Source organism: Molothrus aeneus, chromosome 26 (assembly GCF_037042795.1).
Source record: "Molothrus aeneus isolate 106 chromosome 26, BPBGC_Maene_1.0, whole genome shotgun sequence".
NCBI classification, from domain to species: Eukaryota; Metazoa; Chordata; class Aves; order Passeriformes; family Icteridae; genus Molothrus; species Molothrus aeneus.
In genome coordinates, this window is record NC_089671.1 from 3,580,755 (window position 1) to 3,607,524 (window position 26,770).

General features: G+C 40.1%; 1 protein-coding gene across 1 annotated transcript in view; it reads right to left on the bottom strand.

Annotated features, from left to right (window-relative positions):
• Nucleotides 1-1,882: 1,882 nt before the first annotated feature.
• The window catches only part of HELZ (helicase with zinc finger), an 87,751-nt gene continuing 62,863 nt past the window's right edge, over nt 1,883-26,770 (bottom strand). Inside the window, exons 20-31 of the mRNA XM_066565864.1 lie at nt 26,502-26,685; nt 25,269-25,497; nt 21,944-22,148; nt 17,860-17,911; nt 16,841-17,034; nt 14,256-14,463; nt 13,719-13,795; nt 12,937-13,513; nt 12,318-12,558; nt 10,653-11,157; nt 7,598-7,850; nt 1,883-4,482 (exon numbers count right to left, since the gene is read on the bottom strand). Of these exons, the coding sequence (XP_066421961.1) occupies nt 4,151-4,482; nt 7,598-7,850; nt 10,653-11,157; nt 12,318-12,558; nt 12,937-13,513; nt 13,719-13,795; nt 14,256-14,463; nt 16,841-17,034; nt 17,860-17,911; nt 21,944-22,148; nt 25,269-25,497; nt 26,502-26,685 (3,057 nt within the window). The 3' untranslated portion in view covers nt 1,883-4,150. The remainder of the gene's footprint in view (nt 4,483-7,597; nt 7,851-10,652; nt 11,158-12,317; nt 12,559-12,936; nt 13,514-13,718; nt 13,796-14,255; nt 14,464-16,840; nt 17,035-17,859; nt 17,912-21,943; nt 22,149-25,268; nt 25,498-26,501; nt 26,686-26,770) is intronic.

A 26,770-nucleotide genomic window follows, 5' to 3' on the forward strand; every position in this document is an offset into this window, starting at 1 on the left:
AGGTATTTACCCTCCAGCAGGAAGCCAAGTCTTCTGGAAAAGGGACTGACAACATCTTTTAACCAGTCTTGGATAATTCATATCACTGAGCGTTCTGTAATTTGTCAGAAGCATCTATTAATCCTTAATGAGGTAAAAACTCCTCAACATTTCTCAGCTAAAGTTGCCAAAAAACCCCCACACCGAACTGACATTTCCATTGCTGCTGCTGCTGCTGCAAATCCTTTTACTCCTCTTGAATGAAAGAAAAGAACAAATTTAGAAGGATTCAGCCCTTGCTCCCTGACACAGCCAGCAAGAAGAGACTGGCACAAATATTGCTACACCAACAGAAATAGCCCATCTTTCATGTCAAGGAATACGATGTGCAAATTTTTATAGGCACCATAGATCATCACCATCTGTCTTGACAAGTTAATTGTCTGCAGTTTTTCTAGGAAAACTAGAACCTTTAAAAACTAACAAAACAAATGAGTTGAAGGATGATATGGGCAGAGCGTGAAGCACCGTGGGCTCGCTGCCCTGGAAATGTGCAGGTTCTGATATGCCTTAGCTCAGTCTAAAAAGAAAATCTGGAGTGGTCAAACACTGCTCTTGGTACTACAAACATAGCAAAAGAATTGCTTATGGAGCACAATCTCTGCAAAAAAACCAGCTGAACTTGACAAATGTGGGAACAAAACATTAATTAATCAAGCAGGGAATGGCACTCGCAGGGTTCGCAGTCAGTGGCAGGACTCACATCCTGCAAAGGGTCAGCAGCACCACAGCCCACACAATTAAAAATCCAGGACAAACTGTATCAGATGACAACCTCCAGGAGGAAATATGGATGCTGGGGCCTTGGTTCTATGCAGGCAGCTTTATGCCAAACAGCAATTTATGAGCTGTCTTGTGGAAACACAAAGCTGCCACATGAGCACAAAGGGGGATGGAGGGGAATTGTCCCTGTGAACTCCTCTGGGCTCTGGCTCTGAATTGTAAAAAAAAATATTTTTCTTAAAATCAAAATAATTATTTTTTTTTTTAAATCTTTCCCTTCATTCTTCATTAGTTCTTATTATCCTGACAACCTCCCATGAGGCATCCAGATTTTTCTCATCAAAAACTGGAATTATAGAAAATAAAACCAGGAATTATTCTTGATATCAAATACAAGCTTACTAAATTTTCCACAGACAACAGTGGGGGGTTTATTCCTGGACAAGGAGCATGGGATTTGGCACTAACAGAAGCACAAAAAAAGTCAAGGAGCCAAATACCCAGTGGGTGCATATGCCTCAGCCTCCAATCATTTCCCCCAAATTGAGATAATTTACACACATTCAATTTTGAATTTTCCCTGTAACTGCAACAGGTCCATATTTACAATGCAGCCTGGGCAGTGCCCACTGGAGCCATCTGTAAGGCTTAATTTCATTTTAATAGGAGTTTGATTGAAGCCCTAGGAGAGTTGAAAATACAGTTTTGGGGTTTTCTAAACATGACTTCAATAAATACTGGATAATTTGCTCCAAAAACCAAAGATCTCACTCAGGGCTGTTTATGTGACATACAATGGCCAGACAAGACATTCCAAAAATATAAAATCTTTTGGAAAAAAACTAACTCTAAGAAATCCAAATGATTCATGCCAAAGCTGTTAAGTCAGATCATCTCTATCATATCATCCTCAAATTCCTGGGTGAGAGCACTTATGAAAATTTAGCACCAAAACCAGCTGGGGTCTTCATAAAGTCAAAGAACTGAAATTCTAAATCAGAGAGAAAATAGGATTTTATCTGTAATATTTTCAGTGTAGATAAAATACCAGTGTAAAACAGGATAAAATGTGGTGAGATGCAACCATCTCCCCCTTAACTGATTGACAGATAACAGTAAATTAACAAGTGGTGTTTATTAGTTTAATATTCAATATTAAATGGTGAACAGAATCAAAAGGCTGCTCCATAGAACTGAGAGACTTTGAAACCCCTGAAATTACAAAATGCTGACTTGGGGACGTGAAGTGCTTTGGATCCATCTCTGCTCTGCCAGTCCTGTTCCTCCCTCCACTGGATCCCACCTCAGCTCTGCCAGTGAATTTCCCATTCCTGCAGCCAGCAGCTTGGCAAAAACCCATTTAACAGCAGCTTTGCTTGATTCAAGGTTGCAGAATTTGGCCTCTCCTCGGTTTTGGGTCGTCTGGGTTCCGTGCCCTGCACTGAAGTGCTGAGCAGAACTTGGCAGGGGCTGTCCCCTCCCCAGCATTGTTTGTTTGGTATAACATTAGGAAATAAATTAAGGAGTTACACGAGCTTTGCTTTACAGCAAAAAGAAGGAAAAAAGTTTTCAGATAAGTTTCTGAATCATAACCCAGCAAAGATTTATAATAAAAAATTTATATGCAAACCTCTGCAGTGTACTGAGTTTAAATCAACCCCATTACATAATGACCCTTGTCTTAACACATGAAGTCAAATGCAAAAAAATGAACCTGATTGATTGTAATTAGAGCAAAAATCTGATTGAACAGAGCAGAGCCACTGCTCCCCAGCAAGGTGTCCCATGGACAGCTGTAAAAATCTGAACTCACCCCGTCACAGCTCTAAAATTTCAATTCTCACAGGTAATAAGTGGAGGAATTCTGAACTATACCCAGCTCATCCCTGTAAACCAGTTCCCAGATTTAAAGTTACTTCAAGTGTAAAAAGGAGGATTAAGGAGAAATAAAGGACAAACTCTACAACCCCCCTCTGGAGCTCCCCAGCCACAAAGCAGGGACAGTGTGCAAGACCAGAAATCTTTATCCACAAAGTTTTTATCTTCTGAATTTTCATTCACATTTGTTTCTTTAATTTTTTTTTAATATCCCATAATTAATTTTTCAGACTGGATTCCTTAAGGGCCAGGTTCACGGAGATAAACAACCTGGTAACCACTCTGATCCCCAGAAGATTTCGATTAATTTGGATACAGCTTTGACAAACATTAAATCTCTTCTTTAATGATGTTCCTCAAACAAAACAGTTAGCAAAATATCTGAATTTCCTTGTATAATGTCACATTTTAATGTAAACATCAAATAATGTACCAAAAGTTTTACCGGAAAAAAAAAAAATTAAAGCGGCACAATTCTTTATACCACTGGAGAAGAGGGGAGGAAAAAGCCAGATTACAAACATTTACACATGCATAGTGGAAAAAAAATTAAACAAACAAACAAAAAAGTATTTTACTAAATTCACGCATTTTTTTTAAAATAGTTATTAAATCTACTAAGCACCAACATACCTAAAAATTTATTTTCAGCTTCATGATTCATTTAAAAAACCTATCAAATTAACTTTTCAAACAAGCTTATATTATTAGCTTGTCCAAAAATAAAATGTAGAGTTTTTTTTGGGTTTTTTGTTAATTTTTTCTTCTTTTTTCTATTTTTTTATTATTTTTTCAAAGTATACCAATACTTTTATCTGAATGTTTCGAAACAATGGCATAGGTGTCTGCAAAGAATGCCTTTACTTTACCCTACAGTGGATGGAAAATACAATACCACATCATACAGAATCTAAAACTATAAAAGTCTGAGAATGCAGCATCCCTTCACAAAAAAGCTGATAAAACTGAAATTATTTAGAAGATGCTGCACCTTTATTAAAAAAAAAAATTAAATGAATGTAAGCAGAAATAACATACATTTTTACATTAACTGGCCATTTCTGGTACAGAAACCCAGCATAGTATGCTAATGTTATTGAATAAATGTAAATGCTACTTACAATCTTCTTAAATACAATTTAGACAAACTTTTTTTTTCCTTTTTTTTTTTCTTTTTCCTTTTTTTTTTCCTTTTTTCAAGTTGTACAGGTAATCTCTCAGCTGCTAGTTTAATGCAACATATCATTAACATTACACAAATTAAAAAATAACACGTGTGTGTCTTCCTACAGAAAAGCTTCCAAAAACCCGACCCACATCAAAAAATGCAAAATAATGGAATATAATAAAAAAAAAAAATTAGTTGCAAGTCTAGCAGCAAAGCAATTAAGTGAGGATATATTTACCAATATAAACAAAGGGAATATTTGCAACTACAGGTGAAGCCCCAACTATCTTAGATCTACCGACACAAATAAAAATTAAATTCTCTCTAAAAAAAATAATCTGATTATTTAAAATAGGAGTAAAAGCCATTGCTACCTGATGAACTACCTAGGCTAAGTTCCTGAAACAAGGACAGGGGGTCGCTGTTCTTTTTTGTCTGCTCAGGAGGAGGTTTGGGCTTGGGGGGAGCCCGCAGAGCGCTGGCGTAGGACATGACGGGTTTGGTGCCGCCCGCGGGCTGGGGGCTGCTGCTGTTGGACTCCACCAGCTGCTTGTTGGGCATCAGAGGGGGGAACTGGCCCAGATGCTGGAGCACGTTGTAGTTGAAGGAGTTGGAGAGCTGGATGTTCTCAGCCTTCAGGTGTTCCTCCGGGGGCTTGGCCGCCTTCGGGGGAGCTGCGAAGGAGAAAGCGGAGTTGGAGCAAAGAATGGCTCTGACTCAGCCAATCCACCTGCAGCAAGAAGCCCAAAGGCAAAGCTGCCACCACCCCACCCCTCTGGTAACCTCCTCCCACAGCAGCCATCTGCTGTGTTTAGTCACTCTGAAAATGGAGTTCACAGAATGACACAATCCCAGGATGGGCTGGGCTGGAAGGGATCTTAAAGCTCATCCTGCTCCATCCCCGGCCACAGGCACCTTCCACCAGAGCTGCTTGCTCCAAGCCCCATCCAGCCTGGCCTTGAAGTATTTAACTTCATTCCCTGCTCCTGGAGCATGCAGCAGCAGCACAAGAGTGCCATTACTAAGCCCATCCCCCATGTGTTTATACCCCACAGCTGCAACCCCAAACCTGCAATTCCGCACAGCAGATTCTCCGGATGCACTGAAGGGAAGCTGCTTCCCAATGGGATCTACTCTAATTTAAGCACTTTATCCACTGAGACAGCACAAAGAGTATTTCATTCTTCTTGCTTTACAGCTTAATAGGCTAAAATTAAAATTTACAGCACCATATATAATTCATTCTCCAACAGCAATTCAGAGTCCTGAATGCCAACCAACTAATTATTGGTATTTCAGGCTGAATGCATTCTTGCTAATTGATATGTTCTTGCTCCACATTTAACAACTCCTGTAACTATCAGAAAAAATGGTGCTTTAAACCATAGGTATAAAACTGCTTTCAAATTGATTTCCTGAATCCTAATGAGGTCCCTTACTTTTGTCTGGAGAATTCTGCTGTCTTGCACAGCCAGAGAGACACTACACAGAAACACAGCTCCATGTTCTATCTGCAACAGTCTAGGAACTGGGCAACGGATATATTCTGTAATTATTTCAGTCTTTAATCATAGAATGGTTTTTTTTTAAAGTGCATCTACAAAAATGTAGCACCAAATGAGTGCAAAAGTAGAAAAACATAAAGCTTCTCACTGGAAGGGTCACACACAGGTTTCTGCTTTTAATAGAGCACTAAAAAAAAAAACCAAAAAAACTCAAAAAAAATAAAACAAAAAAAACCCAACAACCCCAAAACCAACCCATAGAAGAATGGATATTGAAAGAACACAAGCAAAGCAATTTTGCTAGGGTTGCTATGATTCAACAAAAAACAAACAACCCAGAACATGAGCAAAAAACCTCCCAAAATAACCACAGCACTCAAGAGAAGACAAGTAATGACAAGCAGGGCCAGAGGTGAAAGCTGTGTGTGGTAGAGGTGTCTAACAGAAGGAAAAATATGAAATACACATCTTGAATGAGAACTTAAATAATTTTCTTTCCATGAACAGAAAAAGCAATGCATATCAAACTCTCAAATTGCAATTCTGGGAAGTGCCTGCATAGAACAAGCCAGAGGAATTGACAGCAGCTCTCCCTGTGCTCCATGAATCCCTCCTGACCCAACCCAACACTGGTGGCACAGCCACTCCTGGTGCATCAGCCCTTGAAGAGTCTGGAGTCAGGGTCACTCCCTCTCAAACAGGGACAGGACTTTCACAGCATCACATTCTCATGGGGTTTTATTTCAGGGCTAAAAACCAACAGTAATGAGAACAGAGCAGTTACTGGTCATTAACCCTTAGCTCCATAAAACACATTTGGGCTGTAAATATGATCACAGGCAGTGAGCTGTAAATGTGGAAAGCCACAGCAGCCATAAAATGGAGATGTGTTTGCATGAACCATTAGATACAGGCTCTGTTTCATATACATTTATTGACAAAACAGAAACCATGCTTAACTACAATAAAAAACATTTCATTGCAAATGCAGTTACCAGTGAGAACTTGGTATTTTCACTTAGAATTTAGTACTTGACAGCAAATGTGTGTATATGGTACTTTTTACATACACATCTGTCCTCTGAGGACTTTACTCACAAACAGGTTCTCAAGCTTTTCATTAAAGCAAAGAAATGTGGGACTGGCTGATCCCAACCCAAATGTGCCAGGGTTCCTGAGCTCCTCTTAAATAACCACAGAGTTTGGAGAGCAACTCTGTGTGAGCAATTCAGTGATGAATGCCACATAATGCTGTGCATTCAGCTCCTTGATTTTCAGTAAAAATAGAAATAGATTGAAGGAGGTGCCCTGAGCTTGAAGCTTTGAACTTAGCATGAAAGATGCTGCCATAAATATGGGTTTGCAAAATAACATTTTCACATTTTGGAAATTAAAAGGCACATTAGGAATTTAATTCTTGAGTGCTGTCACTGATATAAAGAGCTTTTCTCATTCATTCTACTCTGCATGTTCCTACTTCAGAATTACTATGAAATTACAAGATGTTTTACGTTTATAAAGTTTGGTGAAAAGCAATTAAATCTTTTAAGGCCAATAAAACCAGCTTATAAATATTTTTCCACATTATTAAGTGGTTTTAATATCCACACTGGAATACTGTTTGCATTTTTATTCATTTTGTTTTTAAATTACCACTAGAGATTCTTAAAGCAAAATCACAGTGAAGAAACTGTACTATCCTGGTAATATTGTTTTTCATAAACACAAGAAACACGGAAAACAGAAGAACTGCTCCAGCTCTCTCCTTGCAGCTTTTTTTTCATCTCTGAAAAGTTAATTTAGTTTCTGTCTGCTCAATCAATCAGCACTGCTGCTACCACCAGGGAAGCCACATTCCACTGAGATTCTTCCACGGTGAGGGAGAATTTAAACTCGTCACTCCTTTGATGAAGTACCAGAATTTACTAGAGAAACGCTGAGAGCACTAATTCAGTTTATGTGTTGCTCCCTCAGACTGTAATACCAACACAAAATATCACTGATTCTGGAAACAATCAATCTATCTTGCAAATAAATCCTACCAGTCACCTTAGCTCCCTCCAGCACAAATTCAGCTGCACTTGAAGCCACTGTAAGAGACTTTCTGGGTTTAGTGGAGCTTTTGGAGAAGCCTAAGAAGCAGCAATGCTTCTTTAGCTGAAGAGCAGGATGTCACCAAGAAATGGGATTATTCCAAGCAAACCTATAACAACTGAAACAACAAATAATTCAAAAGCCTTTGCTTGGATTGGCTGTGGGAAGGAAGCAGCTGAGCTGTACCCACCTAGCAGCTCCCGGGGCGGAACGGCTCTGCTGGCTCCGTTGCATGGAATGTTTGGGTACGGGGCAGAGGAGGAGGAGTTCACCCACAGCTCAGGGGAGGAGTAGTTGAATGATGACTGGTTACTGTGGTCCTGAAGCTCTTTACACTGACCAAGACTGTCTTGAGGAGTGCTTAATTCTTCAGAACAAGCCTGGACTGAACTAGAGGAAATTCTTCTTTGGTACAACGGCCTGCCTGGTCCTCTTGGTTCATACTGTGAACAAAAGAAATAAAAACAAACCATAAAATAGCCTTTTGCTCTTTTGATTCAACTGCATGTATCAAGCACCATTTTCCCATTCAATACTTCCCCTGAAATGCCTTACCAAAAACCCCCTAGTTCTTTGCATTTCCAAAATACTAACACATTTCAAGTTATATGTTGCATACTGCAGTCACTGATAACATATTTTGATCACACAAAATAGAGAATTTTAAAGGAAGTGCAAAGAACATCAACTGGGATTTCTTAATTCTTATCAACCTTTATATCTCACACTCCTACGTGGGTGTTGGATCACACAGTGAGGAGGAAGATACCCAGCATTTACAGATGAAGCAAAGGAAGCACAGAAACACAGAAGAGCAAGAAAAAAATGTTCTTACAATGCAGTCAGGAAAAAAATGGCTTTTCCTTTTGCAAAGGATAAATTAGTGACTTGTACACCAGGATCTGGGTAAGCAGGATACATTTATATACTGGATTTTGTACATACAAAACAAATGCTCTGGAGAAGCAAGTGCCCTCAGGAGAAATAATGCAGAGAATTTTATCTGAAACCACAGAAATTACTTGCTTGCATAAACCCTGTAGATCATGCAGATGTAAAGGGCAGGAGCTCCATCAATTAACCTGTGGGCTTCAAGAGTTCAGATTTAAGGGCCCTCTAAGCTTTCTCAAGATTCAAAGCAAGTCTCCTGTATTACAGTTTATTTTTAACCATAAATACAGTATTTACACCCATCTGCACTGACTAACAAGAGCACCAATAACAGAAAAGTCATAGAGGTAAATCAAGACTTGGTAAAGGGGAAAAAAAATCTTAATGAAACATCACAAGAAATTAGCTAAAGAAACATCAAACAACTTGCTTGCAGAATCCAGCTATTGTTACTGTATCATCTATAAAAAATAGACAGGAGAAAAAAGTGCATGAAAGGAAACTTCTTATTATATATCTTATTTCTGTTGCCACAATTAAGGGATCAACACTTGGATATCCTGACTCCCCTAAGGAAATTCTTCAACAACAAAACAAACAAACAAAAAAACCAAAATTTCATAAATTACTGCCCAAATCAACCCAAAAAGTATACATTCATTGAGTTTAAAAGGGCTATTTTGGTAAGCAATCAGGAATTTATCAAAGCTTTGGACACTTGCAAGTACAGAACCATACAGAATAACTCCAGTATTCCCTTTGATGTGCAGTTCAAATCTGGTTTGACTAAACACATGCAAAAGCTTTCAAGTACCAAGTCAATTAACAGCTTTCTAAATAGTGATTGAGGAAACAGTTTAGTAAGGATACCAAAAGTCAAGAAATCTGCCCTGACAAGTGCCTTGTCTGTCAAAAACACACCTAAAACCCCATTTTGATTTCTCTGTGCTTTCAGTCCTACCTACCAGCTGAAGAAGCAGTTTGGGAAAGTTTGTAAGTAAGTCCCTGTCTTGTAACACTTTTACTGCATTTGGCATTTCTGTCACATATTTTGAAAGGAAGAAGAAATAAGAACTAAACTGAATTTGCACTAATTACATAAAGGCTCACTCTATTTGTCTTCAGATAGCAGGAACTGTCACAAGCTCTATAGGAATATTTATTGGTTTATTACTGCTGAAAAGCCATTGTTCCTACATCCCGCTGTACTGACAGCATTAACTGTTGTCACAAAGTATTAGATTTTATACAAGGTGGTATGACTTAATGGAGTGAGACAGCAAATTTCTAAATGTCTATAAACTCAAACCTTACTACAGCTCTGGCTGGGCCTGAGGACTCCATTAACCTCTCTGGATCTGTGTAAGACAGAAATTTGTAAAATGCACTGAAATTCAATTTTAGTTATTTTTCTCAGGCTCATAAACTAAATATTTTCTGTTTTCAGAAGTTGATAAACAAATTAAGTATGTATTGTGTGAAACAGCGATGAGCAAGGCTCCCACCCCAGCTTCTGTAAAAACCTTAACAGAAATGCATCACAGAACAAGCCACTTATGTACAAATATTGGATTACATGCACTCAGTGAGAATATTAATTCTCACATTCCTGGAATGCAACCTGGCTCCAGGATACTCTGTGTTTGCACATCATACACTCCTCAGCACCCCAGATTCCAAGAGGGATTAAAACCTCCTGTTCCAAACATGACCTGTCCTAGCTGTGTGTGCTGGCACACCCCCTCAGAGCCCAGGACAAGAGAAGATGGACAGGGACAGAGCCAGCTGTGTGTGGCAGGGTGTGCTGGAGCCAGCCTCAGGCAGCACAGCTGGATGTCTCTGATTCCCAACAGACGGCCCTCAAAGTATACAGAATGGCTTTGTAATAAATTAATGCAGGCAGGGTGGGATTATGAAATCAGGTTCTGGACCATGTTGGAACAACCCTACAGCTCTGGTCTCGTATGAGAGGGAACTCAAGCACATTCACAGCTCAACACTGAGTCAACTGGCTGGGTGATCCCAGCTGACTGTCCAGAGCTTCCACCTGGGCTGTGTTTGATTTTTCACTGCAGATAAATGACACACAGACACAGAGCAATGACTGCATAAAAACCCAGAGTAACGTTCCAAAAGCCAAGGCTTCCCAGTGAGCAGAGAAAACGTTACACCTACAGCAACAAGAACCATGGATCTGCTCAGGGAGAACAGCAGAGAGGCAGAGAACGATTCCACCTCACAGAAATTCCCACTGTGAGCTTTTGATGTGTGAGGTGTTTTGCATTCCTGACCACTTCACAACACGATTTGATATTACAAGGACAGGACAAGTGCAGGGCAGACAGAACACCCACCTCTTCTAAGCTGTGGAGCGAAGAAGCAGAAACTGCTCGAGATGCGAGTGGATGAAATGGCTCCTGACCGACTGCGTGCTGATGGTTCTGGATTTGTATAAAAGGGCTTTGCTGCGACCTGTGGGGCAGTGGAGGTATTCCATAGTGAAAGCCCTGCCCCAGGAGGTGATTCTGCTGCAGGTTAGCATAAGTCCAGGACCCATCAGGTTGCAGGTATTTCAAGGGAGACGGGGTTATGTGTTCGGATGGCATTGAGAAAGGGGGGTTGTACATTTGGGGTAAATGCTGCTGAAATGCTGGGTTAGTGGGCAGTTCAATGTCTCTGCTGTTCTCAGTGAAGTTGGGGAAGTGGTTGGAGTTGCAGGAAGGAGAAGGGAGTGCTGGTGGGCTCCGGGGCTGCACTTGTCTGTATTGCAACAGTCTCGACTGGGGGGGCGGCATTTCGGCGCCGTCCCGGCTCTCGCTGGGATCGCGGTGCGACAGCTCCCGGAGCAAGTCCTGGAATCTGCACCAACACAAGAAATGCAGCAGGGAAAGAGGAAAAAAAAAAAAAAAGAAGTTTTGCTGAAATCTCGCTCTTTTTGAGGTGCAGAAAACTCAGAGAACAGAACACTGAATTTAAATATTCTCATCTTTGCACTTGCTGACCCTAACTTCAAAGGATGCGACTGAGCAATCAGAAATTAGGCACAAGAGGATTAATTGGATGAAATACCCACCTGAATCATCTCAAAGTTTTAATAACTCTTGAGATTTCCTTTCCAGTCAGAAGAATCAATTTTTTGTTATCTTTTAAGAGACAACTAAAGGTAAGGATTTCCTGCTTTACTACACAAAGTAAAAAGTTCACATAGTTAAAGACAATTTTAACCCCTTTCAAGGTAAAAGCCAGAACAATCAGGGACTCCTCTCACTTGCACAATATATTTCTAAACTTCTTCAAAAGGTCAATTCAATTCAGCACTTCAAAAAGTCAGCTAAGAGGTCATTTAGATGCTTTACCATGGCTATAACAAACCAGATGGAAAAGAAAGCATAGTGGGAGATGACAGTAAACAGAGGCAATTTAAAAATCCAGCCTTTACAATATACATGATTAAAGTTGATGACCACTGGAACCATTTTTCTGTTGATGTTCAACAGCTTCCTTTCTTGCCCCCTAAAGCTCCATCTCAAATACAAGCATTTTTTTTTAAATCTGCTTTTAAAGCAAAGGCTTTTTGAAAAGGAAGAAAAGTTCAGGTTTCACTGGGGAACAGTGTTTAGGGAGGGGCTGTTTTGTTTCTTTTTAAGAACACAAATCTCAGACTGCGACTACAAATTGAAGAATTTACAACTTAAATAGGCCTTAACTACACTCAGACACCTCTTTCATAAAAACACAAGGTTGTTACTCTCTATCCATTCCTCATTCCATAAATACCGCACTGAAAAGCTCCATAAAAATATTTTTCCACTACAGCTTTACTACCCAATATACTAACAGAATAAAGCATAACACATAATAAAAGCATAGTTGTAAGTCAGCCTGCCAACTATTTTAACCTTCATAATAACAGCAGCAAAAAGCAATACCTTTAAGTGCTTTGCACTTGATCACAGTGTTACAGATAGGTGCCCACTGCTCAATTTTACACAAGCTCTGATGACTCAGTAAACAAATACCTTGAATATGTTGCCTCTGTTTCATCTTCTGTATTACTGGCAAGTTTCCAGTTTGCCCTAACTTGCTGCTGTTGATGTAATCCAATTGGTTGCTGAGGAAGATGTGGTAGATGAGGATGGTGATGGTGTTGATATGGAATAGTGCCTTGACTGAGATAGGCATTATGTTCATTCCATTGCTGTAACCTGGCTTGTTGTTGCTGCCTTATTGTTTCCAAAGCTACATTTCCATGCATACGATCTATAAAAATAGTTTTAAAAAAAAAATTTATCTAATGCCCCTTTTTAAAGATTTTTATGTCAGAAAAAAAAAAAAAGAAAGAATACTTTTTATACAGTTTATTCCAGGGTCTATTATACACTAACTGCATTGCAGTGCATAACCTGGTTATTTAAATCATATGGAAAATCATATAAACATGAATCTTCTAATAAAGTGCTGAATATTCAAACATGCCTCAAGCAGCAAATTATGCTCAATGACATTACTTATGGAAACTAACCCAACAATGACCCAATTCAGAGCAATATGCCTGAAAAAGGTAAATACCTCCTTCATATTCACTTCAATGTAGTTATAATTGCACACTCTGAATTTAAATAAAGAAAAGTCACCTACCTAAAGTGTCCCCTAAGGGCATTCCTGATGGATTCTCTTCAATGAAGTTGTTCAAGTGGGTTGGCAGAACTGGGTTGTGCTGTGCAATAGGCCTCAAAGGATTACTGACTTCTTGTAACAGAGGTGGGGGGTGTTGCTCTGAAATCACAGCATCTACAGCAGGAGAATGTGGTCGGTGGGGAATGGGATTATTAAAAAAGGACTGGCTGGGGCCTGCCTGGAAAGCAGGGGAAAGCTGCGAAGGTGGTGGAGGCTGCTGATTCAAGTGATTATGCTGCTGAACTACCTGGCTCTGCTGGGGTGGCATTTGGTTGGGTTGTTCAGGCAAGTGATTTTGCTGTTGGCTTAAGAGGTTTTGCTGCTGCTGCTGCTGCTGCAGAGGGTAGGGCTGCCTCGGGATCTGGGAGAGGTGCTGGAAGTGGCGGCTGGGAACTGCGAACTGGGACTGGGGCGGGGTCAGGTGCAGGTTCAGCTGCCTGGGGGTGGGGTTGTCTTTGCGATGGAATTTAGCATTGGGGTAACCCACACTGGAACGGGACTCTGGGCTTCTCTGCTGAGGGGTTGCTTCTAAATCAACCTGCAGGAGGAGAGTAAAAGGTTTTGAGAATTTGCATTTAAAAATTGAAATAAAGACATTTCGGTTTGACTAAATGAATGAATGACTAAACGTAATGATTAAGTTCGTTAAGAGAGAGTATGAAATAACAAACAAACAAAAATACCCAAACACCCAAAAAATAAACAAATGAACCCAACCAGGTACCCAGACAAGAGAAACCCACCTGCTTGGATTCCAGAGGTTTCTTCTCAGGTGTTCGAATTTTATTGATTTCAGGTCCAGCAGTGTTTTCACTTTTACCTAAAAATATTTACAAAATTATTTCGTTTCCATAGGAAAATTATTTTTTGGGGATTTTTTTTCCCTCAAACACAAGAAAATTGACTTACTAGTAAGGCATTTACAGCACCACAGACATTTAGTATCATCTACCTAAATAACACTTTCCCTTTAATCCCTACACTTTGTTCATTAATAACCACTAAGTAGTTCTCCCAGCTTAATTGCAAATAACATCAGCAGTACTGTGGAAGGGAAATGGAACAATTACACCCTCAACAGCCCTTCCCAGCTCTCACAACATCCCAGTTATTTGTAATGGCAAATCCCAGGTTATTTCCCCCATCTGTGGATCCCTTGATTAGGGAGGAAAGGACGAAGGACAGAAAGGATGGAGGAAGAAAATCCTTTCCACAATCCCATTTCAAGCAGAAACTCCCCCCCGAGCAGAGCAGCTTGCAGAGCCATCCCCAGCACTGACCATTTCGAGTTTGTTCGTGCTGCTCCTTGTCCTGGTGTGGGAGCTGCTGCTGTCCTATGCTAACGGGGGAGTGGTGGCCCAGGCCGTAGGGGATCGGGGACCCTCGCCCGTGTGCCTGTAACAGGTTCATGTTATATGCCATGGCTGCTTGGTGAGTAATGAGGCGAGGGTCGACTGCAAACCTACCCTGATACCCCGTCCATGGTACCTGTGTGGTAAACAAACATTAAAATTAAAATTGAAATTAAAATTAAAATTTAAATTTAAATGAAAATTTAAAAAAAAGAGAGAGATGTGATCTGTTAAGGTACATTAAATGAAAGGCAGTGATAACAAGCATGCTGATATTAGGTCAGTGACAAGAGTTTTTCAAGCATTAGATGACCTGACACACTTACACACACAACTACAGCTGGTGCTGGGAGGGGAGAGCTCTAAGGGCAGGCAAAACAAGGGCACAGATTTTTGAGGAGAACCTTGGGCAAAAATTTTTCTATCAAAACCCACTCTTGTTCCAGTGCTTTCTAAGTTCAGAGAGAAAAGACTGATGGACAAATTATAGTTTAATAAACTTCAGATTAAACCCTTCTCTATTAAATAGAAATGGGTGAAGTTCAAGCAAATCCAAAGCCCTTTCCCCTCGTAGCTACAAGACATTGTACTGTGGCTCAGAGGGGACAAAGACAGGAGCCTCAGAGGTGAGGAGCAGCAGCACCCAGTGCTGGGACCTTGCAGCACCCAGTGCTGGGATTCTGGGCCACCCACAGGACACTCAGCGAAGCTCCCAGGACCATTGGTGGAATCCAGAGAGTGCCCACAGGGAATCCCACTCCAAAGTGTCTGTGCTACAGGACATGTGTACTGCAGGGTCAAAGCAAAATCCACCTCCTGAAAGCAGCTACAACGTCAGGATTTTTTACAATGGCTTCAAGCTTATTCCTAAAAGGAATGCTAAGGAAGGCAGCTCTGCATCAAATGAGTTCAAACTCATCCTTTAGGGAATTTATTAAAAGAAGGGAACCTATGAACAAGAGGAGAGTGCAGGGAGTCATCCCCAACACTGAGGCTGTCAAAGTATCCTTTAGTGATGGCAGCAGACACCTCCTCCAGCTTTTACCTTGGCCATGGAAACTGCATTAAACAAAGACATCATTTTATCTTCCACCAACATAAACACATTTTACTTCAGTCCCTGCTTCTTTCAAGTGTAACAACTTTCATCCAATTCTTTTTTTAAATTACTATTTGCCCTTGAAATGTGCACTTTGAACTTCAGCTTTAGGCTACTATTGCATCTGTACAACCCCAAATCACCTCCAAGCTTCTTTTCAAAAGTAGCAGTCTCATTAGTACCTCAGTCTTCCCACTTAATTATTTAAAAATCCATCCTCAGGGAAGGTGAGTTCAAAATACTTGTTTTTATTACATTTCTTTTCATTGGAAAGACATAAAAAATATATTAACCTTGGAACAATAAGACAGAGTTTTTAAATTACCTTGGTTTGATATTAATATAATGTGAGCAAGCATGACAAAGATACAGCTGCTGGCCTTCTCATTGCATTTAAATTTATCAATCAAATGCAGATTTCTAGTAAGCTTGGAAAAAGGAAAATTCCTTGGCCTAGCAAAGAAAACCAATTTACAGCTGCCAGCTGATCTAAGACACAAAACTGAAAATATAGCAAGTCCCCTGTTCAGCATCCATAACCCAAATTACAACAGAGGACTCAGAATTATTGGAAAAAACCAAATTAGCTGTATTCCAACATTTAGCAATATGAATGGAATTAAACACATCTGCATGTGTGGGTTCCACATCCTTGCCACGGTCCTCAGGAGCTGTGTACAACACAGACATGTTACTCCACAAGCTTCTGCAGCCTTTGTTCTTTCCTTGCATTTTCCTCCTGGAATATGTTGACTGTGAAGGGTAAAAATAAAGCAGAGACTGCTTTTTTAATGTGTGCAAATTTTGGTGGGACAGTTTTATTTGTAATCCAAAATCCCATGCATAAATGTAGCCTAAAAGACCTGCTTAGAGATCTTCATTCTGTTCCCAAATGTCATTAAGGGAAGGGATTGGAGAGGAAACTGGTTCACTATGAGGTTCTGGAAGGGAAAAACAACCCATTATGCTTATTTTTCTTATCACTTCACTTCAGACACCTTGCACTGCAGACATCCAAAACTTGTAATTTAGGCTGTGTGATGCCAATGGAGAGAAACAAACTTGGTGTGAATCACTGAGGTCTCTCCAATGATTAAGAACTGAACCAGGCAAATAATTCAGAGGCAGGTGTCTCAAGTCAGATGAGACAGATTCCAGTGGTGTGCCTAAAACACACAAATTACATGAACATGAAATTGCTTTTAGCGTGCCTGGAGTTATTTGGGGGAGCAAAGCTTTCAGGTCTTTATTTTCTGCTTGTCCTCTGCACTGCCACTCCTAAAGCCAGCAAAGCCCAGAGATTTGGGAGTGCTGAAAAAAGCTGCAAGAAATTCACGATCTGATTTTGCCATAGATTTATGTGCACACAATAACTGAGGTGGGAAGGGGGGAGAAACAGAAAATGAATTCTTACAGGCAAAGGCACAGACATGACCATATTTCCTCCATAGACAGCAGGTACATATAGAATACTTGTCCCAGTGTGTGGATCTATCCTTTGAACAGGACTTGGAGATTTCCCCAGATTGGGGTGAGGTCCCAGAGGAGGAGGGGGAGGAGTATATGCTCGGATAGGATTTCCAATTAGAACAGAAGGATTGGGCTGAACTGAAAATAAAGATAAAAATAAAAGATATATACATACCAAAAAAAGAAGATTTATACACACAAAAAGAACATGAAGATGACCATTTCTTTGGTTTTTCATCCTAACAGTATCTATCTTGACAAAGTAAGTGTGCAACTCTCTAACAGCACAGGTCTGATACACCAAGAGAAAGCATTAATGAAATCCTGTATTCCATTTGCAAAATTTGAAGAGGCAGAAAACACGAGTTGAGATACAGAGAAACAGGTAGCTGGTAAGTGCATTAATGAAAGAATGCCCCAAACCAATTAAATAGGCTGACAGTCAGAGCAGCTGTTAAACACTGCATCAAAAACTAAAATAACCCTCCTTCCTTTGGCAGGGAAGACAAGCTCCAAACTAATGCTCTTCCAAATTAATAACAAAATTATTCAGCTGTTGCATGCTACCTTGCAAAGGTATGATCAGTAATATCTGGATGTATGACAGCACAATTTAACTTCAAAGTACCTCAGAAAGCAGTGCATGCAAAATAATGTCCACACCCTTCTAGTGCAAATACCCTGGTACAGGGCTGTACATGATGAATTTCAAACACAGCTATTTTTTTTAGAAGCCAACAACTGTGTTTGTGTTAAAACTTTAAAACAAGTGCACACAACACATATAAAGGGTGAGCCTCAGAAATATCAAATGTCCACTTAACAGTCTATGATCTGATTCCCACATGCAAACAACAAGTAAATGGCTTTCAAACAGAGAAGAGACCAGATTCTCAATGCAGGTCACACTACTGTCAGCTTCAGTGGGCTCAGGAATTCCCCAGGAACTGCAGAGGCACTCACCAATTCCATCAGGTGGGAAATGGTCATTCTGGTTATGATGATGCACCTTGCCCTTTAAAGGAAAAACACCAATAATAGTGATCTTTGCATTCTTACACAAACCAAAGCTTTTTATTTCAAGTGAACATGATAATCAAATATAAAACAGAGTTTGAATGGAGTCAGCCCAACAGTTTATTCCTACACATTCAACCATCCAGTTCCACCACCTGCCTATGAATTCACAAAGCTGGACATAAAACACCACTAATTCAATTAACCAGCAGGTCATTACAACTCCCTCTGGGAAAACCCTCTCCAAGGCCTGTTTTCAGATGCAAAGAGAGTTATAGCAGATATTTTGAGTTTCTTTTCTCACCATTTTCCACTGAAGCTGCCATGGCAGAGGAGTAATGAGGGTTACATGGGTGCTGGGTGCTGCTCCTGAAAGATGTGGGACATTTCCCACTGTCCCACCTCTTTCAGGAGCAGCACCCAGGACCCATGTAACCTTAGCACTCCTCTGCCATGGCAGCTTCAGTGGAAGCAAAATCCATTTTCTGCTCCAGGTTCCAGCTCAAGAATGCTGAAGGCAAAGGAGCTGCCCCCAGTTTTACTCAGGTGCTCACCCAGCCCCATGAAACATTGCCTCCCTGCCCCATCTCATTTATCAGCTTCTGGGCTGGGGCTCCTCTGTGACTGCTCCCCAAAAGGGCAGCAGAGGAGAGGAAAGAAGCCCAGTGCTGGGGGAAACTGTCCTTCCTTGGTGAAACATTAGAAAAGGATTTTAACAGACCTGAGTTATCCCTTCTATTTTCTCATGAGTTTGCAGCATCAACTAATTAGTTAATATTCATAAACTGTGAGCACATATTCCATTGCCAGCATGCTCTCAAGTCCTTTGCAGCACAGAAATACTTTACTTAATCTGGACCTAAGTACGTTCAGAAATTTAAAATAAATCTAGAAACGCTTTGATGCTGCAAAACTTTTCTTGCCCAGGAGATAAGTCTAGGCAGTTTTCCAGCACTCTGAGCAAATTAGTCAGGCTACAAAGACAGGTTGTTTGACAATGTTGACTCATGCATAAACCAGATTAAAGAACTGGTCTCCAAATTTTCCTCTCATTTGAAAAATGAATTATGGAAAAATAAAATAATAATTGCTTTTCATTGCAGCACTTAAACAAAGGAAGCCTGTTTATTCAAGCAGAGAAAGATTCAGTCTGAAAACGTGGAGGAGCTGCAGCCTTAATCACTCATGGCCAGCAAAGAGCATTTCTGTATCTGTTACAATGTCAGAGGCAAGCAGCAGGTGCAGAGGTCTGACAAAGCTCTGCTCTGACCTGTCAGACCTGGATTTTATAGGTGCCATATTTTTCAAACTGCAATACCATGTACTTACATAAGTTTGTAAGAAAATAATGACCTAAGTTTGTAAGAGGAGCTGTCCTGCTCCCTGGGAGCTTCAGTATGTCCCAGGATCAGATTGGTAAATAAAAGTCAACTGGGGCCACCAGGAAGTTGGCAAAAGGAGCTGCTGCCTTTCCTTTTTCTTTTTCTCCTCACAGTTTTGAAGGCTTTACTATTTCATAACAGTCTCTTATGAAACTCAATTGTTGTCATTTCTCAAAGATTTTCACACCAAGGTTCATGTCCCCACCCATCCCAGGATACCCAAACCTACCCTAGAACTGATGGTGACTGACAACACTGGAGCACAAATACACCCAGTTTCCTCTAAAACTGGCTCCACTTTTGGAATATAAAAATCCCTATTACATAAAGGCTCTCAGAGGAAGCCCAGACCAAGATTTAGGTGAGTGCAGGCAGTTAACAGCCTTGTCATTCCTTGGATCCCCCTTCAGTCAACAAACAGGAGTGGAGAGAGTTCTCCAGAGATTCATCCTGACCTGTGATCCTCCCTGACTGCAGGAAATCTCTGGGGTGATGCTGCACCCTGCTTCAAGTGCCTGAACCCAGACCAAAGCTGGCAGACAGCAAGTGGGAGGTAGGAAAGTTGTAAACTCAGAGCTTCATTTGCTGTATGTGAACTACCCCAAGGGAAACTCTGAATTCTGGAAACTTTCCCCTTCCACATCATCACCTTCAATAGAGGCTGTCCCCATGCAGCTCCAGCCCTCCTTCCACTGCCATGCCTGGCCAAGCCACAGACACAGGGCACAAGGCACTCACAGCTCCATGCTGCCTGCTGGCCTCTCAGACAAGACTCAAACATTTTCCCTTCTTTAAAATCTAAACAGCAAAGAGGTTTTTAATGCCCCTGCATGAATCCAGGAGCAATTCTGCTGAATAAGAAGTGCTGCTTGTACAAAAGCACTTTTCAGCATATGTGAAAGACAAGCCCTGACTTGAACAATGTCCATAAACTCACCACAAAACACGACTGAAAACTGTTCTTTTTTTTTTGCTACAAAATTTTACTACCAGCACTAGGTTTTAATCCTTCATTTTTAATGTTAAATACTGTGCTTAGAATGTCTAAAATAAGCAAAACCAACCATCTGCATTTAAAACTTGAGCAAAGGGAAATGCATCCCTGATCCCAGCTGTATTCTCAGAGTATTTGATTATTACCTGTGGTGTTACTGCACACACTTACTACCTATCAGTGGCATTCAGAGGGAAAATTTTATTTAGAATTGTGATACAGGTGGTTCAAACACTTCAGATCTTAAGATGAAAATAGAGTGTTGGCAGTTGGAACAGCACAAGGGCTTAGTTTACCAACAAACTAAGGCAAAATAAACAGAGCTGTCTACTTACAAGACTCTCACTTTCCCCAACACTCACTCCCCTTTTTTTTCTAAATGTACTATACCTGCTTTTTCAAGTACTTTTTTCTTTTCATTTAGGAAACTAAAAGTATTAATAATGACATTCTATTATTAAGGAAAAGACTGAAGAGCTCATGATAAATGAGAGTGCAGCAGTGGCTTTTAAAGACAATTTTGTAATTTCTGGTTTTCTGTAGGCCCAGTGTTTTGACACATGACTAGAAGCTTTAGAAATCTGGTGTTTGTTTCAGAAAGTAATGCATGCATCTTGATGAAGAAACCAAATGTTCTCCCTTACAAGCTCCCTTTTGGGAAGGACTGCCAAAGGGAAGGCTTTCCTCTTTGTATTAAAAAAACCTGTCACAAAAATTTCATTTCAATGATACAGCCTGGAACAAAAATGCAAAGCTATGGGAAATATGTGCAGTTCTTCCTTCCTGTACACTGAGTTCATCACAAAGCTGACAACCTGCATTTCAGTTCCATCTCTAAACACAATTTAATTAAATTACAACCCAAATGATTTTGATATAAACTACAAAGAATTATTAAAACAGAATTCATTACTAATATATCACCCTCCAAGAAAGCTCTAAAATTTAGTGTTGTTCTTTATCATCCTAGGGAAGTTATGTATTTTCATCACTTCTTCACCTGCTTTTATAAAAAGAGCTGATGAAATTACCACTCAGAGGTAATTTTATCTTTCTGTCCTCTTGATGCTAATGAAATCTGGTCTTCTGAAGGACATTATCACTGAGCTAATCTATGCAATAAACCAGTTTACAACATATTTTTAATTACATCAAAAATTATCTTACATAACTTAAGTTCTTGAATTTTAAATGTGATTTTTAGACCAAACCAAATCCCTTTTGGCTACTATTTTGTTGGCTTCTTTTACTCCTTGCCACTGTCTGTATCAACCTGTTGTTTCTTGGGATACAGTCAGAGCACAGCTTGGGACAGGGACTGGCTCTTGCTCAGAGGGTTTAATCTGGTTTATCTCTAAATCCTGAGTTTCCAGGGCTGAAGTGCTCCAGGGTCACTGCAAAACTGCCAATGAACAGGCCAGAGTGAGCCAAGGTGTGCTGCAGTAAGGAAACAAGGCTTGGAGAACCCCAAGCTATATTGCTAAAAACTTTATGATAACACAAGCCTAGAGCTGAGGATCCCTCTGGAATTTGCATTCATATCTGATTGCACTGATGCAATTTTAAAACAAACAGCTTGTTCCATAAACCTTTCATGTTATTTCTGCAGATTCCCTCCCGGCTGCTGACAGAGGGCATCCCCAGAAGTCTGTACCTTTGGAGGTGACTGCTGCTGTTTGCTGGGGTTGGCCGAGTGCTGGTGCCGCAGCGCGCGGGGGATGAACTCGGGGGCCAGGGGGTTCAACACGTAGGTTTTCTTTAACTCCAGAGCTTCCAGCTGAGCCTTGATCTGCTCAAACGTGATGCCATGAAGACTTTCATTCTCGTGGCACAGGGCAATGAACCTCTCCCAGAATTTCCTATGGAAATGATTTTTACAGACAGTGAGGAAAGCTCGGTGGCTGTTACTAAAATGAAAACAGATTGAACGTAACCGTGGGACACTTTTATTGTTTGTGTGTGCTGATTTTACACACCAGTCCATCCCCCCTGAGCCTGCTCCCTGCAGCTGAGCCCCAGAGCACAGTGCAGAGCTCCCCAGGCACTCCAAATGCACACACACAGCTCTGTCCATGGGCATCAGTCACAGCCCTGGCTGGGTACCACGTTTGGTATTAATGCCATGGACAGCTCCAACTCAGAACTTTTTCCTAGAAAACCAAAACCAGCCAACTCCATGCTTAAAATTCTGGAATGTATGATTTAAGGCATTTACTGAAGCTCAAATAGTGACAGGAATTACACAGATTCTCAGTCCCAGAAGATGTCAAGAACATTCTCTGAATTTAGGCAGATCCTTCAGTGTAACAAATACCAAAGCTAACAAAAAAAAAATACAAAGGGTTTTCAGATATGCCCTCAAAACCACTCTTGTGAAACACTTCAGAAGCATGTGAAAATTAATATTTTGGGGAGTTTCTAGAGATTCTTTGAGATCCTCTAGTGGAAAACAAACAAAAGCATGAACTTTAGTGCGTGTCAGATTTTTCTGTACATACAGAAGTATTTTTGAGCTAGGAAAACAACCATCAGATGATGCATAACTTGTCTATGAAAATTCTGTTTCCAACTTTTTGGAGGATGAAGGGGTTTTTCAAACCATGTAATAAAAGAACATTCCTCCCTGTCTTCTGCTTTCTCATAATATATCTTTCTACTGCTATATAAAAGAAAAGTCTTTTTTTTGTTAACATCCATAGCAGGGTCTACACAAAATTTTACACTTATGATTTTTTTTTTAACCTCAAAGGAACTTTTTGGGTGAAGTTACTGAAGCTTAAAAGTTATTTAATAAGGTCTGAAGATGTCACTTTAAAAAAAACCCAACAAACCTGACTGAGCTGTCTCTTTCAAAAATATCAAGGGTAAAGGTGTGCTTGACTATAACTCCTGCTTGTTCACCCTTCAGTAATAAGGTCTGGCCTATCAGCAAGCTCTGTTCTTTCCCCAAAACCTGCAAAATGAGGGATTGCAGCAGACTAATTGTACCAGCAGTGTCACATTTTGCTGAGTAGCTGACTTTGTGAGAAAGAACAAATGTCTGTCTTGCAAGAATGCTGTGATGCTAGTGATGTTTTTAAGAATTCAGAATTGTTTTCCCTAAAAGCCCATTTCTGTGGTGATTTCATAGAGGCAAGAAATGCTCTTTTAAAATTCAGGCTGCAAGTTGGCCCTTTTTCTGCATTTTGCTCTAAGGCAAATAGATCTTGCAAGGGTTTAAATGAGAATTAAAAACCAAAATTCAATGCATCACCGGGATGCTTTAATGATGGAATTCCCTCTGATTAATCAATTCAGTCACAAACCTACTGCCAAGTACCCCAAATCCACTGAGACCCATCCACTTTTGCTGAGAATGCTGAGAATGCCCCAAGCAGTCTCTCTACACATGGAACACTTGTTCTGGGGTGTAAGAACAGAGAATAAAACCCTGCTGCCTCTGAGTGTGCTCGGGAGTTTAAAAGGGGTGTCTGCCAAAACAGCTCTGTCTAGTCCAGCTGGAGCACACAGGAATGTAATGATTACCCTGGGCATACTTCACAAAGCTCTCTACAACTATCATTACAGTCTTGACTCATTTTGACAGGTATTAGAATATTTATAAAATTCAAGTACACTCTAAACTTTTTTGAGGTCTGGTTTTCCTAACGAAATGTCACTTCTTTCAGACTTCTCTACTCCTGTTGGACTAAAAAAGAACCATCTTCCCAGCAGCCTCCCTGAGCCCCTCCAGCACTATTTTCAAAGAGTGAATGTTCAATTATTCAGTGAAACAAGACAATGGTGTATTAAAGGGAAAGCTCGAGATACATCTTAATAAAGTTCCAGTGCTCCTTGTTTCTTAATTATCTTTCAGTTTTATAATTTGGAGCAGCTCTACATCTATAAACAGCTGCTGGTCTTCAAAATGCAAACCAAATCCTTAACTGCCAGCACTGTAATTTATTTACCATGCTGACAGCCTATATTTTTATTTTATTAAGTTTTTGCACACCCTATTTCAAATACTTTGAAGGAGCACTTGGGAGGCACAGAGGCTCCTTCTCATCAGCTCATTACATAAACCACCCCTTGCCTAAAAAACTCAACCAGGTAAGGGAAAAGTGAATTAAACCCACAATTATTTCTCTGTCAGTAAGATGTTAGAAGCCATTTAAAGCAGATCCCTGCATTCTTGTACAGACATTCCTGACATGGCCCCAGCAGGGAAGTGGTGAAATTCAGGTTATATTTCATAGATACAGTAAACAAAGGTTTGAATTCCATTTGGCTTTTTCAACTGTAATCTTTGAAAATCACATCCCTTTTCAGCACAGCAGCAGAAGCATTGCTCAGGAAAGTAGAACACAACATAGATATAACAACTAACATGTATTTTTAGCTTTATTTTAATAATGTAGTCAGTGCACTGTTTCCTCTCTTGGAGAATAAGCTGCAGGGTTTATCTCTGATCATCTCAAAATTTCAGCTCCTCCATCGAAAAAAACCCTTTGAAGAACAAGAAGTTGGAACCTTTAACATATCATTAAGTGTTTACATATCTCAGCATTTTTCACATTTCTTCATTTAGGTCTATAAAATGTAAATCTACTCAAATCTTAACGAGTTTGTTCCTAGTGTCATGAAGACCTATCAAAACATAAATAATGTTTTTCAAGTCTTCTACCATCCTATGACTGCCACAATATTCAAATCACAATTTTAAACTCCAAATTATGCATTACCTTTATTTGTATATAAAATTGTAATGGGTATACAAAAACCCCTATTAGAAAGTAAAATTAAGCATGTTCAATTGTTAAGTGAAAATCTGAGCAATTGTAAATATATGAAAGGACAATTTGTCCATGGCCAGGTGTAGGTATCTCACATTTTTCCCTGTTACACATGATGACAGCCCTCACTTTCCTAAATCCATCAAATAAACCCATTTTCCAGTACCCTTAGCCCTGATTAAGCAAGGAACATAGAGAAAGTACCTGCATCTTCCAATGGAACATAAAGCAATAGGATCTCCAACCACAGCTACTAAGGATTGTGCTCTTGTAATGGCAGTGTTGAGAAGTTTGTAATTAGACAGAAAACCATAATCCAAGTCTTCTGTTGAATCCTCCAGTAACTGCTCTTTCCTTTTAATTGGAGTTTGCTTATGTTTGCATGTGTGCCGTGTTCGTACTGTGCTGAGGAACAAAACTCTGAACTGTTTTCCTAAAATGAAACAAAAAACATCTCTGAGATAATTGTTGCTATTTCTGCTGCTACCATGGCCAGACCACTGCCCTTGCCAGCCAGATTTCACACCTAGATGTTCTGAACTCATAGCTACCCTTCGCATGAAGAGCTTTATGCAAGAATAATAAGATTTAAAAATTTTAAAAGATGCACTATAAATAGCATATTCCATTACAAGAATATTTCCTCTTTAAAACACTTACTTTTTCACCCTGATATTAATCACTCCTGAACTTTCTGAAATGGTAATTATCTTTACAGTATTGCCTATGAGTCAATAACAAATCTTGAATTTATTTATTCTACCTTAAAAATAAATTCTGGACATTCTTGATTCATATTTTTAAATTTCTCAAATGCATTAATATCCACCATGAAAAAACAGAGCAAACCACTCACTGTCACTCAGTTACTTTATCATCTGCCTTTGTTTATTACTGACTAGAAGTGCAACCTAGCAACAGGCTATGCCTACACAAAATCCTTGTTATCAATGTGATTTCAGGAAGAAACACCTAAATTTTTAGACTCCTTGCAGTTTATTCCACAGATGGAAAAGAAATCAGTAAAGATTCCACAGATGGAAAAGATAATCAGTAAAACATTTTGAGGCTAAAGCTCTGTTCCATTTGTATTTGGAACTCTAAAACCTATCAGTTTGTTATAAACATTAAAATTCTGTTAAAATCCTATTGGTTTCCACAATTTTCACTCAATTTATTTTTTAAGCAAGGCAATCTTTTCTGAGAAAAGATAAAGATATCTTTTTGAGAAAAGATAAGTCTCACATCCACTGAGATAAATGAGATCAATCTCACACCTCACATCCAGGGAGCTGATAGTCAGTGCTGGAGCAACATCTGCACCACAGCTCTCCTTTTGCTCCCACGGCTTTAGGGCAATTTTAGCAAGCTCCAGGGTAATTTTATGAAGCTATGATAGCAGCAGACACATTTCCCCTCGGCCAGCCCAGTGCTCACCCTGCACGTTGAGCACCCTCTCCACGCTGACGTCGGACAGGCGCTTCTTGCGCAGCTCGGCGCGGATGCGGAACACCTGGTCCGCGTACGGGGTCACCACCCCGATGCTGCCATCGTCCAGCTTGCCCCAGGCCACTGGCCACTTCCTCCTCAGCTCCTCCACACGCTCCACCACTTCAAACACCTGGGGAAAAAGGCAGGATTCTTAAAAGTTGTGTCCCACTGAGCAGCGCTCTTTGATATGGAAAGGGAATTTGAGCTTTAAGGCT